This window comes from Charadrius vociferus, unplaced genomic scaffold (assembly GCF_000708025.1).
Source record: "Charadrius vociferus isolate BGI_N301 unplaced genomic scaffold, ASM70802v2 scaffold326, whole genome shotgun sequence".
Lineage (NCBI taxonomy): Eukaryota > Metazoa > Chordata > Aves > Charadriiformes > Charadriidae > Charadrius > Charadrius vociferus.
Genome location: NW_009649062.1, coordinates 4,105,239 through 4,124,038, shown reverse-complemented (window position 1 = coordinate 4,124,038; position 18,800 = coordinate 4,105,239). Strand labels below are relative to the sequence as shown.

The 18,800-nt window shown below is 39.4% G+C and overlaps 1 protein-coding gene across 1 annotated transcript; it reads left to right on the top strand.

Annotated features, from left to right (window-relative positions):
- The first annotated feature begins 179 nt into the window (after window positions 1-179).
- On the top strand, window positions 180-14,550 carry TOP3B (topoisomerase (DNA) III beta). The gene is made up of 17 exons (XM_009888129.1): window positions 180-275; window positions 1,032-1,163; window positions 2,175-2,281; window positions 3,759-3,833; window positions 4,773-4,969; window positions 5,409-5,565; window positions 6,650-6,763; window positions 7,661-7,751; window positions 8,068-8,222; window positions 8,455-8,560; window positions 9,792-9,938; window positions 10,656-10,829; window positions 11,635-11,763; window positions 12,020-12,169; window positions 12,617-12,717; window positions 12,960-13,161; window positions 14,046-14,550. Exons 1-17 carry the CDS (start codon window positions 206-208, stop codon window positions 14,525-14,527), a joined length of 2,589 nt encoding a protein of 862 aa, XP_009886431.1. The 5' UTR covers window positions 180-205; the 3' UTR covers window positions 14,528-14,550.
- Window positions 14,551-18,800: the final 4,250 nt, after the last annotated feature.

The window sequence follows — 18,800 nt, the reverse complement described above, 5'->3', positions numbered from 1 at the left end:
GGCGGGCGCTGCCAGGCCCCGAGGGGAGGGCGCTCCTGCCCGGCCGCGAGGTCTGTCACCGCCTTTCCGGGCCTCACGATTGTTGCGGTAAACCTGTTTTGTGCTCCCTCTCCTCAGGCTGAGGACTGAGCTGCCCGCCGTCGTCTCCAGTGGACCCAAACCGTACTGTTAAGCCCTGTGGCACCTTGTGTCTCATCAGCTGAAAATGAAGACTGTTTTAATGGTCGCAGAGAAGCCTTCTCTGGCTCAGTCCATCGCCAAGATCCTCTCAAGGGGTAGGAAAGAAAGTGTGCTGGTTCAGTCCTGTGTGGTGTTCTGCCAGTGGCAGAGTGGGAGTGCTCTGGAATGCACAGTCCAACCGAGTGGATACATGTTAGTTGCGTAGGGGCAAACTGCGTGATGCGAAGGTTACCAGATTTTGCTACGGATGAAGTGAGGCTGAGAAACACCGTGGGCAGTTACTTGGTTGTTTTGGGGCAGCTGCCACCTGGGAATTGGTGGCTTAGGACAGGCGGCAGTTCATAAAAGAACTGGGTGGCCCTTCATATTCTGTTTATTTTTGTGCACTGATGTCTATTCTGTTCAAGAATAAAGGAATCTGGTTTGGATATTTTGTGTAGCTGGAATATGTGTTAGTGCATATGGTTTATAGAAAGTGCCAATCAAATAGTAAGTTGCTGTTCTGAGATTTTTGAAGCTATAGTAAATATTTTATAAATCACGTGAAAAACAGAATGAGTTGATTATAACCATACTGGTCCAGAAAACTAGCTGTATTTTCATAAGGATTTCTTCTTGAGAGGGAAAGGATGGAGGAGATAAGGGGTATTCTCAACTGAAAATGAAATACGCTGTAAAAAAGTTCTAAAGTCATAATTAACCAAAATAAAAGGTTGATCAATTAGTAGAATTTCGTGATCAGGAAGACTCTAGCTGTAAGATCTAAGAAAAGGGGAATGTAATTTCACACAAAATAGCTTCTTTCAGTAATTTCTTTTATCCTGTTGATATTTCTGATCCTGTTTTCACAGGAAACATGTCCTCTCGCAAGGGGCTGAATGGTGCATGTTCTGTGCATGAGTACACTGGATCGTTTATAGGACAGAGTGCCCATTTCAAGATGACATCTGTGTGTGGCCACGTCATGACTTTGGATTTCATAGGTATTTGTTCATAAAACATTTTAACTGATATGGGATGTAAAACTGTGAAGGACTTCTAACAGGAAAATATTCGTTGTGGAAATAATTCAGGAGGAATGTTAGAACTAGGGAGGAAAGGAGGATTAGAACGTGACTTGTGGTCAGCAGCTCTTGATTTTTGTTTCTGGTTCTCTGGCTGACTTCTTGCATGACCATATGCCACTTGTGTTTTCTGTGCCTGAATTCGTCCCTGGAAAATGAGGGGAGATGAGGCTCAATTTGCTAGCCTGTAAAAGCGTTTTGGTACTTTGGATGAAAGGTGATTAAAGAAAGTAGAATCCAAAGGGATATTCTCTAAAGCATTGTAGCATATTAATGCAAAATGGAGACATGGTAAGGATCATGCGCAAGGAATCCTGTCACTAACTTGTTTTGAAGTGCAGGACTAGTCATGTCGCTACTATATTTCCTCTGATGATAACAACCTCACAAGTTTTATGAGGGCTAAATTTTGAGTTATTTACACAGCGCTTGGAAGAGGTACGGTTTAATGTAATTGCTAAGCAATATTACTAGCAGTTCAGAAAAATGGAAGTGAACAAATGTGTTGATATGAGAAGGTGACACGGGATGCTCCATGGCATAACAGAGCTGAGGCATAACTGGCCATAAATAATGAACAGTAAAACAGAGTGCAATGTGCACGTTGTGTGTGCACTGTGAAAACGAGGAAAAATAGCTCCCTCTCCTTCACTTGATCAATTAATTGCATAAACAGAATGTGTTTTAATAGCTCATGTTAAAATTTCTGAAAGGTGCATAGTATTTTTTTTCCTTTGTAAGTTTCAAAATGATAGCTGCGATTTATATAAGGCTAAGGTGTCCCTTGATATACAGTAAAGCAAGATGTGTTAGAGTAGAAAGGTTTCCGAGACAAACCTTGAAAGCCAAGTGTTTTCCAAAGTAATATTGTTTGCTGTTGGTTTTTTTATGTATGTTTAGAGCTCTACTTAATACACTTCTGCTTTTCAGGAAAATATAACAGCTGGGACAAAGTGGATCCAGCAGAACTTTTTAGCAAAGCTCCCACAGAAAAGAAAGAAGCTAATCCCAAACTGACCATGGTGAAGTTTTTACAGGTATTCTTTCTTATGAGATGTATTTGAGATATTCCTTTTTTTTCGGGCATTCTTTTTCTTTATTGCATCTGGAGCGTATTCCATCTTCAAGGATTCATTGTTTCTATGCTTCCTCTGTTTCTATGCTTTCTTATCCCATCAAGACAATTAAGTGAAATTATTCTGTGGTTCTGGAAAGCAATAAAAAGTATTAATAAATTTGAAAGAACAGTGTAGCATTTTGCTATGAATTAGCCTTGCTTTTAAAAAGAATAATATATTCTTACAGCTTAGCTAGCTTTATTTAAGAACCAGAACTATAACTCTCTCCCAGCTCTTAGAGTGGGTCGGTTATCTTCACTCTAGTATAAGAAATTGAGTCTGTCTTCACCACAGGTAGTTTTGTTTTGGTTTTTTGTTGGAGTGTGATGTCTGAGTGTTCAATGTCCTTCAAAACATTTCTTGCATATCTTCCCTCTACTAAGGCAGACAGGCTGTCTGAATGCACTGTTTCTCAGGGTGCAGGTTGTTGAATGTTTGATTTAGTAGGTCTATTCACCTGCTTCCCAAAAGGGGCAGTATTTGGCAATATGCCATACTAGAGTTCTTCTAGGGTCGAAGAGAAATGAGCATGTTCCTAAATAAGGATTTTCTTTCCTGCAGGAAGCAGCTTTTTGTCAAGGTTAGATCTATTTTATTAATTGTACTGATTCTTACACTGTCTTTGCCTTGTTGAATTTGCTTTTGCCATTGCAAAATAGAGTTTTTTGACTGTCGATGTCATGCTTTTAAAAATTGTTTGCTTCTAACAGCAAGTGTAAGGCGTAGCTTGTAAGTGCTTTCTTTAAAATAAGTCTATGGTGGTTATTATTCACTCTTTACATGTGCCCCTCTGAGAGGAAAACAGTAGTTTGGTTGTTTTTACAAAATAATACTTTCTGAAAGGCAAGTACATGTCGTGTAAAACTGATTCTGTCAGTTAAATTTAGGCTTTGTGGTATCTTTATGGACTAGGAGGGTGTTTCCTATTCTGTTTGGGGTTTTTTTGTTGGTTTTTTTTTGTTTGTTTGTTTTTTCGTTTGGTTGGTTGGTTTTTTGGGGTTTTTTTTGTGGTTTGTTTTTTTGTTTGTTTTTTTGTTTAAATTATGTGGAAATTAAGGCACAGGAAGGGGAAGGGACTGTGCCCAAGGCTGCACACACAGCCTGTGGCAGTTTCAGGAGACTTCCACTGCTAGAAACTATGCTGATTTTTTTTCAGGTGCTACAGAAAAGTATCTTGTAGGCAGACTTCTGGTCCCATGAAGCACAGCTTGCTTCCCTCTTCAACCACTGTTTAAGTAATTGCAGACTTCTTGTCACTTCTACTATAGTCTTCCAACTGGTTTTGCACCAAATAAATTATCTCTAGTACTTTAAAATAGAAACAGTAAGTACAGAGTTAGTGAGGAGGTAGGTCTTCTTTTGACTTGCTGAAGAACTGTGCTAATTTTTCTCACAGGTGGAGGGAAGAGGCTGTGATTGTATTGTCTTGTGGTTGGATTGTGATAAGGAAGGAGAAAACATCTGTTTTGAAGTAAGATTTCAATTTTTAAGACTTATAATACAGTACTATTTGTCAGTGACATACAATACTATCAGTATCTTGGTTTATGGATATACAGTAAAATTCAAATTAAGTTGAATGAAGTTTTAAAGGCACGCAGGGTCTTGGTGGAAAAACTCACATGCTTTTGAACTCTTAACATATCAGTTAAAGAGTATAAATCAATTCCATAGCTGTTGCTCATCTGAGATGAACAATAAGGTCTCTTAAATGTTTGAATGTTCCAGTGCTTTGAGAATTGGTCTGTATTTCACAGCTGGAGTAGTTATTTTGCTGTCCTTACAAAACTTGAGCATCTCTATTATCTTTTGTTCATTAAGCAGTCAGACTCTTTTGAGCATAGAGGCCCCTTTTAAGTGTAGGCTTGCCACAGGAATCTGGACTCTGCACAGAAAAGGTATAGAACTAAAACTTTGGTGTGCAAAGATATTTTTTTTTAACATCTTATTCCCAGAAATCTACACAAAGAGTATTTTTTGGGTTTTGTTTAAAGAAGCACGTTTTTATCAAGTAATTGTTTTAAGTTCTTTAAATACCACTGTATGATAACTGAGCCCTGCCAATACATAGAATAAACCTGGGTAGAAACTGGTACATATTCACCAAAAGGTGCTGCAGCTGCACTGGTGAATTTCTTTGCACTTAGTTAAGAATAGTGCTTTACTTGCAGCAGTTGCTGTTTAATAAAACTTCAGTTTTGCTAATTCTTAGTATACTGTTGAGTGGACAGACAAATACTGCTCTTGCTTATCAGCTAGTGTATTGGCATGTCATCTTACTGAACTAAGAATGTAGTTACATATCAGCACATATTTTGTGGGGAGTGGTGTGTTTTTTTTTTCTTTAGAAACGTTAACTTAAGCCCTTACTTTTCAATTACTGTTAAAATATGCTTCTGATCTTTGTTAGGTTCTTGATGCTGTTCTTCCTGTTATGAACAAACCTCGTAGCACCGAAAGGACGATTTATAGAGCTAAATTCAGCTCTATTACTGACACAGACATCTGCAATGCCATGAATCACTTGGGAGAACCCAATCGCAATGAAGCTCTTTCAGTGGATGCCCGCCAGGAGCTGGATCTTAGAATTGGCTGTGCGTTTACAAGGTGACAGCATAGATCATAGAGAGTTTTATGAAAGGTTCAGGAATACTGCTCTGTCCACAAACTATGCCTCGGAACTCTAGTGGCTAATTCTGCTCGGCACCAGACTGAACAAATTTATGCACAGACAAATAAAAAGAAATAAAAAATTGTGTTGTGGCTGTAACTGAGCTAGATAAAGTACTATCAGCGGCTATAATATGTTCTTATTCTGTGATGCTCTCATATGTTTCTTTGGCAATAAACAGGATGCTGTGAGGCAAAGTAATTATGACTTAATTCACTTTAAGAGACAATATTTCTCAGAATGCTTTTTTCCTAATACCTGAATGATTTTATAGATTACTCATATTTGCATGTGTAAGTTAAAAAAAACTTATGCTTTTCATGGGAATGAGGATATTAATGTACTTGTTTCTTGCTTTTTTTTTCCCTTTTTTAGGTTTCAGACTAAATATTTTCAGGGTAAATATGGGAATTTAGACAGCTCCCTCATCTCCTTTGGGCCGTGTCAGACACCAACACTTGGATTCTGCGTTGAAAGGCATGACAAAATCCAGTCATTTAAGCCTGAGACTTACTGGGTGCTGCAAGCTAAAGTAAGCTTTACAATACTTGTTTGTGTATGAGGAACATATATTTTAACCAAATACATGCACTTATATTTTCATTTTTTTCATTCATAAATTTGTAGCTGTTGACAAGAATTCACAATGCCTACAATTTACTCATGTGTTCTCGTTCAGTTCACGTGTGTCACCACACTCTCTAGAACAGATTCCAGGATGTCAGTTTTGTATTAAAGTGGTTATTGTTTGCTGCTCATAAGAATTCTTCAATGCTAACCATCTAGGTTCAGACTCAGCCAAAAAGACTACTTAAAATGGTTTACTTTTGTTCCCTGGGGTCCTTGGACTTATTGTGTTGTTAATTTGAATCCAGGAATTAATTAGGCTGCCAACAAACATTGGCATTGCTCAGTATTGGAATTTTAAAGCAAATAAAATGCTCATTGTGTTAATTGGCAGTTGACTCCTCTGAATACTTTGGCGGCTTATAGCAGTTTTATAGCCTTGCTGCTGTCCAAGCTCTGAGAGCAAACCAACATGGTTTTACTGCTTGTGATCACAAGGATTTTTTAAACAAATAAGGGGTAGACAGTAAAAAGTTGCCATTTTTAGATTTTAAAAAAAAAGGAAATCTGGTGTCTATTGTCATCTATTTTCTGATTTGTTGCGTGTGTCGTGCTAGAAATATTTGGTGCCTGTTTTCAGAGAGTTTTGTGATCTCATATTGGTTGCTTCATATTTATTTTTGTACATGGGACTTAAATCATGACCTAGTTACAGTTTAATACAAATGATGGATTTTGCTAAATCAAAATGGTAAACCTTGAATTTCTGCGCATTTCAGCCTTTACTGTTCCAGCACTGAAAATGAGAATAGTATTTCAGTTAACTGCAGGAATAATTCCAGTCATTCCCCTGACCCCAGAACTCAAAAGTACTCCATCTTTCTCAAAAGTCCCTGTGAAAAAGAGTACAGCTGCATGTTTGAAGCGCTTGTGTCCTAGTACAGGTATTATTAGGATTTGCTTGCTAGATTATTGTTGAAGATGTGCATTCTCACACTTCTAGTGATGGAGTTGGTGGAAACTTTTTTGTGTGTGTGTCCTTCCATTAGGTGAATCCTGAAAAAGAAAGTTCTCTCACTTTGGACTGGGATAGAGTGAGGGTGTTTGATCGTGAGATTGCTCAAATGTTCCTGAATATAACAAAAATGGCAAAAGAAGCAAAGGTAGGAATATTTACTAAATGTCAGTAGAACCATATTTCATATAAAGGAAATACCACTTTATATTTCATTTGCTGTATTTTTTTTTATTAAAGAAGGATGTAGAATATCTGTATCTTTTTTACTCCATTTAACTTTATGAAAATGAGAATAAAAGGCAAGAGATTTTATTCATTGTAGTTCGTATTATGCTAGTGTGGTCATCTCAGCAGAAGCGCCTTATTAATATTGACTTTGGAAATGATCATCACTCATGATAGGAAGTCTTCATTATTAAACCCTCTAAGAAATACTGTTCATATCTCTCCAATCAGACCTCTTATTTCCCATGAGACATTGTATAAATCAGAATTTAATTACTTATATGGCAATATTCCTGCAGTTAAATTTTTAATCATGTATATGGTACAGTCTTTATAGCCAATTAACTTCTAATTCTGCTCTGTTCAATACTTGTTTGACAGTATGTTTGGATTTAAGTGCTTACAGCCATCAGTGCTCAAAGACTGCATGAAGCTTTTAAAAATCTGGATCCTTACAGTTAGGACCATTGGTTGGAATAAGCACTAAATCCGTGTAGCACCGAAACTACGTGCTGCTGAGGAAAATGGGAAGTAGAGAGAGCAATAAGCTACCTTGCTGCATTCCCAGTTACAGGCCTGATCTAGTCTTATAGCACAAAGAGACCTTAGGACTATAACTTTAGAATTTGGTAAAATTATCTCCAGTCATATTTCCTGAAGTACAAATATATTGGTGGTTACTGTTTTAAGAAAATAAAACAGGTATGACAAGAATACATAATGTTAGGTGTGCCACATGTTTATAGGCATGTTGGAAATTATACATTTACTAGTTACCAAACTTCAAAACTTTTACTGGGAAAATGCTATTTTCTAGGTAGAATCTGTGAGTAAAAAAGAGAAGGTGAAGCAGAGACCACTGGCTCTGAACACGGTAGAAATGCTACGAGTGGCCAGTGCTGCTTTAGGTATGTGTAAAAGTTCAGATTTTCACACTGTTTTAAAGCAAAATATTTTGGCTTCTCCAATGAAGTAATCAAGGACATATCAAATATAGTTTGATACCCTCCTCTCCATATAATACATCATTTTGGGGGAAGGATCAAGTTCAGGAAGCTTGTCAAGAGTGAAACATTGAGTAAAATCAAGATGACAAAAGTCTTGTGGAAAGGACAAACCATGATTTATATGAATGCTTTGATAAGGTATACTTTCAGATGTACCAAACAAATCATAATCGCAGTGATGTGTAGATGATTTCTGTTTTCTCTTATCCCATGTTAGGAATGGGTCCACAACATGCCATGCAAATAGCAGAGCGTCTTTATACTCAGGGTTATATTAGCTACCCTCGAACAGAAACTACTCATTATCCAGAAAATTTTGACTTGAAAGGATGTTTGAGACAACAAGCCAATAATCCTTATTGGGCAGAAACTGTGAGTACATGAAGCAATACGTGTACTGTTTAACAGGTCATTGTCTAGCCTGTGTTTTAGAACATATCTTACTTATTACGGCCTACAGGTCTTTAGAAACAAAAAATATCTGTAATTGCTTTTATTTATGGATGTTGTATTGTTATGAATTTGATCTGAAAAGTTTCTTAACTTGCTAAGGGAAACCCGTTATCCGCTTCAGCCAGCCCGTTTTCTCGCTTCCTTCACCCAGGTAAAAGCATTACTGTCAGAAGGCATTAATCGTCCAAGGAAAGGCCATGATGCAGGAGACCATCCTCCCATCACACCAATGAGAGCTGCAACTGAAGCAGAACTAGGTATTGGCAAATTCGGTAGTGTTGGAACACTGTGTGAGGAAATTAGTTCCTTGAGGTATAGGAGCCAGCCTGAAGATCCCTGAGTTTCAACAGAAAATACAATTATTTGAATGGCAGAAAGTGAAGAGAGGACAGACTTTATCCTAATTTAAACTTCTGGTGACAGTGAAGTTCAGAGCTGGTCTGCTATTCAGTAATTGGTCCTAGGGACCAGAGCACTGCTAAGAAAAAGGAGTAGCCAAACTTCACAAGTTAATGCCTACTTTCCCTAGGAGAAATTTGCCCCACAATAGGAGCTTCCAAGTATTGAAATTTTACTGTATTTTTGTGCTTGAAAGTCAAGCTTCAACTGCATCTTAATTTAATCTCTATGGTTTGGGGTTTTTTTTAGTATTAAAATGTAATGTTAACTTTCTGTATGCTGTTATCCCTCAGAAAGGGATTTTAAGGTTGTAAGAAAGTGTAGTGAATGTGTTGTATTTTTTATTAAGAATAGCTAAGATTGTTGTAGAAAAGCGATAACTTGATTTTTGTGAATCAGTGAAATAATCTCTGATAGAAAAAAAAAAAAAGCTTTAAAATTTTGAGTAATTGTATAGGATACTGAATGGCCATGTAAGATTTTTTTTTTTCTTTATGTACATAGTAAGATGAAATACACAAAGCACAGGACTAAGACTTAGAACTTGGTTATGGCAGTGTAACCTTTTGGCTGTTCGTTTTCCTACATGTAGATGGTGAATAAGGAAACTTTGCTTGGAAATTTAACTTATATTGGCATGAATAAATAGTATTTTAGGGTGATCTCTTGCAGGACTTCAAGCTGCCCAGTGTGGCAGTTGCTACTAGAATCCCACTTTAGGATTTAGATTAGGGTGTGGTTTTCAGTGGCACTAAGCAGTAGAGCTTTTTATTCATGTGTCTTTTTATTTTTTAAGAAATTTTTTCCTACTTTATCCTCTCATTCAAACTCATTGCAAAATTGGGGAACGGGCTGGCTAAATTGGCAGTCCTTCTCCAAGAGCATCTGCACACAGCTCACGTCTGTGTGATACAGTGATTCTATAGGCAGGAAATTTTAAAGAGAAAACCGGATGGACTTTTGAATGTTGTTTTCTTTTACATACCAGTTTTTCCTGTGATATCTGTGCAAATCTGGCACCTTTTAGTGCAGATTTAATGTAGAACTGCAGGACTTGAGTTTTGTGGGTAAGATGTTGTTTATCCTCAGGTGGAGATGGATGGCGACTGTATGAGTATATAACTAGACATTTCATTGCCACTGTCAGCGCTGATTGCAAGTACCTGCAAACCACCATTTCTTTCAGTATTGGCCCGGAACGTTTTACCTGTATTGGAAAAGTGGTAACTTCACCAGGTAAGACTAACCAAGGACTAACTAGTTAGCTACAGGTGGTGTCATACACCCACCCCCCACACACACCCACCCACCCTTAATACATTGAATAGATATAAAAGTGGTGTTGGGGACAAGTACAATTTTGAAGACTTTTTTGAGCTACCAAGACCAATGAGCAAATCTTTGTCTTCATTTCTGTACTTCAGTTACAGTAGAAAAAGTCTTATTTTTCATGTAGTACTCTCAAAGATTTAATGTCACATTTGCTAGTGTGAAGACCAGTCTCTATAGACAGCAAATGCATTTTGAGGGTTAAATTACACAAAGGCAGATTTTTTTCTTGGGCTTCTGTATAAAGAATGTGGCACCGCCGCTGAGATTTTTATGATAAGCTGTCCCAATAGTCCTTATTACATTAACATGACTTACTATTTGTATTTCTTTTTAAGAAACTTTTCCCATCCATTCTGGCACTATGCTTTCATTCAAGGAAAGCATTTTAATTTTTTTCATGTATCAACCTGACTCAAGTCATGCACAAAATACATCTGATATGTAGTGTAGTGGGAGATACCGTCTTGTGATACTGTATTGCCTCAGTATTCCTAGCCTCAGATATTTTCTGCATTTGGTCTGTATAATGTGGCCCATGTTAAAATTAGAAACGTATTCCTTGGCCTTTTGATAGCTGTGAAGATAAGCTCTCATTATTTTTGTTTGTTTCTTTACCTCCAGGGTTCACAGAAATTATGCCATGGCACAGCATCCCATTAGAAGAGAGCCTTCCCCACTGTGAGAAAGGAGATCTTTTTCCAATTGGTGAAATAAAATTGCTGGAAAAACAAACCAGTCCTCCTGATTACCTGACAGAAGCAGAACTTATCACTCTGATGGAAAAGCATGGCATTGGTAGGAACTTGCTTAATTTACATTAACCTGTAATACATCCACCAAAAGTGCAAAGAGTCTGAATCGCTCCTCTGAACTCTACTTGTCAGTACTGACCTTTCAGTATTCATTTGAATAGGTACAGTAACGATCTCTTTTTTTTCCCCTTCAAACCACAATGCCTGTAGCACCTCTTAGCAGATGGTAGATTGTCTCTTCTCTGACATGCCTTTCCCTTTCTTATCCTTATGCCTGGTTTCTGGCCAAAGCAGTATCCTTTTGTAACACATCCTTGTCACCTCTCTGCCAGAAAGAGGTAATGTTGTGTGGAAGAATGCACCTCCCTATTCTTAGGAATGGTTTCCTGTATTTACAGCTTGCTTCAGCTTTGCTGGCCCAGATAGTCCTTATATATCTTATTATACAATTTATCACAATGCTACTTTTTTTTTTTTAATCTGACTTGTTTCCTTCAATGCATTTTCATAAATTTGTCCAGTCAAAACAAACAGAGTCTCTTAGCCTGATGTGTTTTTCCAGAATAAATTATTGTGAGAATAAGTGTATTCCTGATAGTAATTTCTTGGAAAAGATGAAAGAATTACGGTTAAAACACGTTTCAGTCTTCTCAGAACTGCAAAGGACATGAGAGTTACTAGAGACAGGTTATCCACTGGAAGTTGGGTAACAGTAAAAAGTTATCTGAATTCTAAGCAGTCTCAGGAGCACTATAATTTGGCATAGAACCAGAGAAGTCAGAAATGAGTAATTTGATGGAAACTTTATTTTGTTCAGGATGGATTTATTGTTTCCCTTTGTGTGGCAGGAACTGATGCAAGTATTCCAGTCCACATTAACAACATTTGCCAGCGAAACTATGTCACAGTGGAGAGTGGTCGGAGACTAAAGCCCACAAACCTTGGCATTGTTCTGGTTCATGGTTATTACAAAATAGGTTAGTTAAATGCTCTTCCCTTTCCATACTCTTACCTTCTTTTGCCTTCAGTATGTCTAGGGCTGTTGTCACTGTTTAAGTAGCGTTTCTGTCTGAAATAACACATCTAGGAAAGCATTACTAATTCCAAAAACTATAGTGATAAAAACACGTTTGCTTATTTTGATATCACTTTATGAATGGACAGTTTCCCACCCCCATTTTTTGATCTTTTGTTGCTGCCTCTCTGTTACTGTTGTCTCTGGTGTTCTCTTAGATGCAGAATTGGTTCTTCCTACGATACGCAGTGCTGTAGAGAAGCAACTCAACTTAATAGCTCTGGGTAAAGCAAATTATCATCAGGTCCTGGAGCACACTCTTGACATTTTCAAAAGGAAATTTCACTATTTTGTGGATTCTATTGCAGGTAAAACTTTTGACGTGTTGAGTTCCCTAAAATTACTTAATTGTTTGTAAGATACTAGTAGAAAATACTTATATATTAGGTTACTTTCAGAGGTTTAGTCTTACTGAAAAGTTGTGTTCCAGGACTGGAAGTTTCTGGTCAAATTAAGTTGTTCTCCAAAAGGAAATGGACTGAATCATGGCTCCAAAACTCTACCTCAAATTTATTTTGTGACTGTGTAGTGGTAAGTTTTCAAAAACTTTGGACTAGCTGAAGTACTTACCCTTGTGTGTTTGTGCATGCTTACTGCGAAACGCTGTGTATTTAAAAAGTCTTCCTAAACAAGGAGGAGCATTGTGAACAAAATATTTTCATTCCCATTTCTTCACAGGTCTTGTAGATGATTTTGTGCAAGATTTCCTGTTAAGAAGTAGAATTCTAACATAAATGTGATTATCTCTTTCATAGGTATGGATGAGCTGATGGAAGTGTCTTTTTCACCCTTAGCCGCCACGGGTAAACCTCTTTCCCGCTGTGGCAAATGCCATCGTTTCATGAAGTATATTCAGGTAAGTTTGCCTTATACTTGGAATTTAAATTTCACTTTATGGGGGACCGTTGAATAGATACCCTTTTTCCATTACTGAATTTGGATTCAAATGTGGTTGTCAAGAGTGCATTTCTAAAACGAAAAGCCTGATGGAGTTTTTCCATGGGAACAAACCAGAGAGCAGTCACAGTTGGATTTCTTGCAAGCTTTGAAACCCTATTTATGCTGCAGTTGCTCTGGAGGTTTGTGTTCTATTTCCAGGCCAAACCAAGTCGTCTTCACTGCTCTCACTGTGATGACACCTACAGTCTCCCACAGAATGGTACCATTAAACTCTACAAAGAGTTGCGTTGCCCCCTAGATGACTTTGAGTTGGTGCTGTGGTCATCTGGATCCAGAGGAAAGAGCTACCCACTCTGTCCATACTGTTACAACCATCCTCCCTTCAGGGACATGAAAAAAGGTAGGAATTCTGTAAATATGCAGGGATCAACCTCACGTGAAATAAATTAGGTGCAGCCTATACAGTGTGCTCTTTAGTAGTTTTTAGTCAGTGTCGCATAGTATAAGGTGCTGTTCAAATTAGATTACAAATACCTCAAATCCGGGTCAAACTCGCTGACCAAAATTCATTAGTTAACTCATTTCTGAATACTTTTTTTAGTTTATAAAAGAAGAATTTAATTTACGTGCATGCACAGTAAGGTGACCTTCCTAACACTCAGTATGCAGTGAAAGACCCTGAGATTCTGACACGTTGCAAATTGGAGGATGCTTGGTATGGGTAGGACTATAGATTAAGACCAGGTCTTGAGAGTTTTTTGATGCTGAGATAGATGGTGCGTCAAAAGCTGTTGAAGGATATAAGAAGGGGTAAAAGTTGCATTTAGTTTGGTAACTGTGAGACCGAAACTTACTTCAAGTAGTGCTTCAAAGCTCTGAGTATCAGGAGCTTTTTTGGCATCTTTTTATTAACATCTTTTAATTAAAAATGTCTTGTACTAACAGTGTATAGTGCAAGTATAAAATAGCAGTAAGTTTGGAGCCATACATTTAATTGAAAACATAATTTGGTTTCATCACTGTGTCCAAACTGCCTGTACTGTACAGTGGCAGTATCTGGCAATTCTGAAAGCCATTATAGAAAAATTTTTGAGCAAGGGATTATTCTGACTCTGTGAAAAGGCAAGTTGCCATTTGGGGAGTGGTTCCATTCTTTAGTGATTTAGAAAACCTATAATATACTAAGCTCTCTGTGAATGATGTGTCTCACTTCCTCCAAACTGGGTCATGCGGGTAGTGACATAAAGGGTTCCTTGTGGCATGGTTTTACTCTTCTTCCACCAGGAATGGGCTGTAATGAATGCACCCACCCCACGTGCCAGCATTCTCTTAGCATGCTTGGAATTGGGCAGTGCGTTGAATGTGAGAATGGGGTTCTGGTGCTAGACTCGACGTCAGGTCCCAAGTGGAAGATGGCATGCAACAAATGCAATGTGATTGTGCACTTCTTTGAGAACGCCCACAAAGTCCGAGTGTCACCGGAGACCTGCGACTTGTGTGATGCAGCCCTTGTGGACGTAGATTTTAACAAAGCCAAATCTCCTCTACCTGGTGATGAGACCCAGCATTCAGGCTGCATATTCTGTGATCCTGTGTTTCAAGATCTGGTGGAGCTGAAGCATGCAGCCATGAGGCACCCCATGCACCGTGGGGGACAAGGAAAAAGGCAAGGTCGAGGAAGAGGTAAAGGCCGGAGGCCTGGAGGAAGACTCAATCCAAAGAAACCCAAGGACAAAATGGCAGCTCTGGCTGCTTACTTTGTATAATGGCCACACAACAAAAAAATAAACTTCTTATAAAAATTTGCTTCCCTATGAGTTCTTTTTTAAGTATTTTTGGTCATCTTTGCTTTCCTGTTGTTAGAAAAGTTAAAGACATTAGGTTGTTGTATGCCTTGATTTAATCAGAAAACAAATTCTTCTGGATGATCAGTCAGTAACTGAGTAAGCCGTTAAGCTTTTAGTTGGAATTCCTTGATCCAGGTAGAGCTCTCAAACAGCAGGGAGACTCAGGAAGTCTGCCTAGACTGTTACCTGTGGCTGACAGAAAGGAAATGAAATTTGCCTCTTCTGCTGTTTCTGGGGCCTCTGTTAGCAATACAAGTGCCAGGGATATGAGAGCTAATTAAGATCAGTGTCACACTGCTGTAGTTTTTAAGCGTGGAGTAAGACTTGTTTCATTTGGCTTTGAATCTTCAAAAATAATAAATGATTAGTAGCTGTCAGATTTTTAAATTACATCTGCAGTAGCAAGAGCACTACTTCAAATCTGTCACTCTGCTGCATAAGAGAATAATGCCAAGAGACATACAAAATGGAAATTATAAATGTGAAGGGGACTATCTGCCTTGAGCAGTGATTTCCAAATTATGGTCTGTGCAGCCAAGTTAGTATCTTTTGGTTGATATCTTTGTCCCCAGTTAAATAAGACCTCCTGCTGCTGCTGGAGGACAGATAGAGTGCCCATGCTCTTCTTTTACTCTGTGTTTATGCATAGCTGATCATACCTGATCAAATACAGTTTGTAACGTCTGTACCCCAGATTGTCATTTCGGTATTGGTTAGTTTTGTTGTCAAAAGGAAGGTGTCCTGATGTTTTTGTATGGAGCTGTGTCTAACTGCTGGGTGCCACATGACAAAATCTAATTGTACAAATATATAATACTCTCTCCTTTTCCTTCCATATGCGCATAGCTGATCATGTCTGGTCACCTGGTCAAGTACAGTTTGTATCATCTATACCCCCAAAGCAGTTTCAGCAGTAGTTGTGGTTCAATGGGAGGATGCCATCACAGTTTTACATGGTGCAAAGGCTACAGCATTTGAACACAGAATAAGCAGAGCACAACTTGACACATCATTCACTGGCAACAGAAAGCAAAGACAAGTGCCTACAAAAGGTAACGTACAACTCTGCTGTTTTAATTGGCACAGTGTGTGTGTTTACTGAACAAGAGAACACAGACAAAACACCAAAGCCCCAAGCCTGTTCCTCTGATGAAATGTTTACACAGTTACAGCTCAAACATGAACTATGTTTTAATAGTATTGCTTAAAAGACCCAGCCATAGGTAGAAATTTTTTTTTTTAGTTCTTGTTTGTTTTTTTCCTAAATATTAAATGTTCTTTCTGGCAAAAACAATCTGTCTTTGCATCTCCCTTAGCCTGGAGTGAATAGCTTTTTTTCATGTTTTAAAGATCATCTTGCTGCAATGTCTCAGAGCCATAGATCTTAGCTTAAACTGTAATAGCTTTCAGGGTGCTTGTATTGATTGAGTTGTTCAGGTCCTCTCTTACCTCTGTAGCCTGCTTTGGTACATTAGGACGCTGCTCTGAAAATACCTGTGTGCTCAGCTAGCTTCTGCTGCTGTGTATGACACTGGCTGTTGGCTGGGATTTCTGTGACACTGGGAGATGGTGGGCCTAGAGGCGTGGGAAACCTGTCACTAGTCACTCTCCGTGGCTTTTGAGCTGTGTGAGAACATGTTCCTCTTTCTCCAAGCACGGCTTTTATTTTTGCCGTTTGGAGACAAACTTTTGTTTGTAATATCTCTTTGCTGTATTAGCCCCAGTGGAAATAAAAGTTCTGGGGACATTCTCTCGTGCTTAGAATGAGCCGTTTACGTGTTCTGGCGGATCTCAGTGGCTCCCTTGTAACTGCCGCAAATGGTAAAGTTCTGTCTGATATAGATGTACTAGTGACTGCGAACAGTCATTCAGGTCTGTCGGTACCTATGCCTGAGGAACAAAGGCGTTGGTCTTGTGCTGCACTGGTGGCCACAGAAGCTTGTTCTCTCTGCAGCCAGGCAGTGGCCACGGCCTGGGAGAAGGCGGCATGGTGCAGGAGGAGCCACAGTGGACTCCTGGTGCTGTGACCTGGTGCACAGGCTGGTGGTGGCAATTGTCTCCAGGGTCGAGTGGGAAGGATGTGGAGGTGATGAGCGCTTTGTTTCTACTTAAAACGTACAGGCATATTCCTGGGATTGCTTTAAAAGGTACAAGAGAACAAGAAGCTTCTTAAAATGATGAAACTACCTGGAGATGTGTCTCTAAGGTGAGCACTGCTTCTCTCATGTCTACAGGTCTTGCTGGAAAAAGGACAGGAATTATGGCTTATAAAATAATTCTCTTCTACTTTCTATTTATATTCCATGGGAAAAGCTCAGGGGAAAGTTTTTATTATGTAGGACGTTACCTTTGAAATAGTATCATTCATTTAGGAGATTGGTTTGGTTCCCACAGCTGATGAAAGAATAAAAATGAATTAATGTATGCAATATGGCTGCACACTTCTCCCTGCTGGGATGGCGCTAGTGTGCCCTGGGAAACTTGCTTTTATTGGCTTGGGGAGGGGGAAGTAGCAGTTGGTGTCCCTAGAAAGTTGGTGCCAAAAGATAGACAGTGCAGTGCTCAGCATTAACAAAAGGATCAAAATAGAGACTTCTGATCTGGTAATTATTTTTGTGTGGAAGGGAAAAAGGGATTAGATCTCTGGTAGGAGCAGGGAAAGAATCAGTACAGACACAAACCATCTGTCTGAAAGTGGTGTCCATTTTAGGGCTAGAAATACTGAAGAGGTGATTTCATTTGGTATCTAGGGTTGCTCTTCTAAATTATTCAACTATTTTAAAACAATTTTTGTTCTTGGAACTGCCAGTAGGGAGTGGTCATAGCAGCAATGTTGCAGGATACAGGCCACTATATTTTAACGTGGGAATACGAAGGGAAGAGGGGGACAAGAATCTCTTTAACTTCAATGGCTTAGAAATCTCTAAAATCCTCAGCAGTCTCTGTTGCTGAGCACAGTTAACTTTGGTTCAATCTATCATGAATCCTAAACTTGTACTAGGTTCAGCAGTTTAGAGCACTCAGATCCTTCACAAAACCGAGCATCCAACCGCTGAATTAAAAGCCTGCTTAAAACAGTGTGATAGCGGCCCTCTCTTTTTCACAGATTAGTTATTTTTATGGGGTCCTCTGAAGTATCCCAGTACAAAAAATACACAAGTTTTGAAAGCATTAACTGTGCTTCCCCTTTCTTTTCAGAGGTCTCTTGCGATTTAAAAAAGTGCAAAGTATGTTGTGTTTGCTAGCTTTTTCAGTGGAATAGGGACAGAAGATGAGCTAATGCTCTGAAATATATATGTCTGAGAAGGAGAAAACAAAAAATCAAGGTACTGCAAATGCTGGCAGTGGTATTATTTCACTGAACATGTACTAGTGCTTCTGGGTAATGTGTTCTCTGTCCTGGCTTTGCAGCATCCGTTATTTTATTCTTTTCTGCTCTAAAAATGTTATGGTGCTTTGGTACCACACTTCAGCAAAGTTACACTGTTACACAGCTCTGTGTGAGGCAAGGAGAAAAGGGAATTTAGTTGATATGCTGTAAATAACCAAAAGGGCTCAAAAGATCTAGGAGAGAGGTCAGTGCAAGTATTCCAGATGCCTGTGTCCTACTAACCGCACTGGGGGGTTGATACTGTGTTAATTCTGTGAGTCTGGGATTCGGGACTTTCATTCAGGCTTTTCTTGGAAGATTCCAGCTTGGGACAGAGAGTGTTCCATCGAGTTTACTGACACGCTCGCTTTTCAAAGCCAGAGGTGCTCTTAAATGAGCAAGAAAAGGTTACAGTTGGTCGGAGGATGTCGTTAATTAACTATGACCAGTTTGAGAAACAGGTCGACACGCTGTTGTTCTCTTCAGAATCACCGCGCCTTTGGCTCACGGTCTGTGGAAGTGATGGCGACTTGTACGTTTGCCGGCGGTGGGGTGTGCATGGCACAGTACCCGGCGTGGCGGCGCACCCGGGGCTGCTGAGACCTTTCTGTATAGGGAGATTTGTGGGGACGGGAAGAAAAGGGGATTGTGAGCACCGAGGGGGAGGGCGGAACCGTCTCGGTGACCCTGCAGCCTGCGCCCCTTTCCCCGCTGCCCCCGCCTCCGGCCCGTGACCCGTGCCGGAGCGAGGGTGTTTCGGGATGGAGGGCTGCTCCGCGGGGTGGTGCTGGGCAGCCGCGGAGCTCGCTGAGAGGACGGACC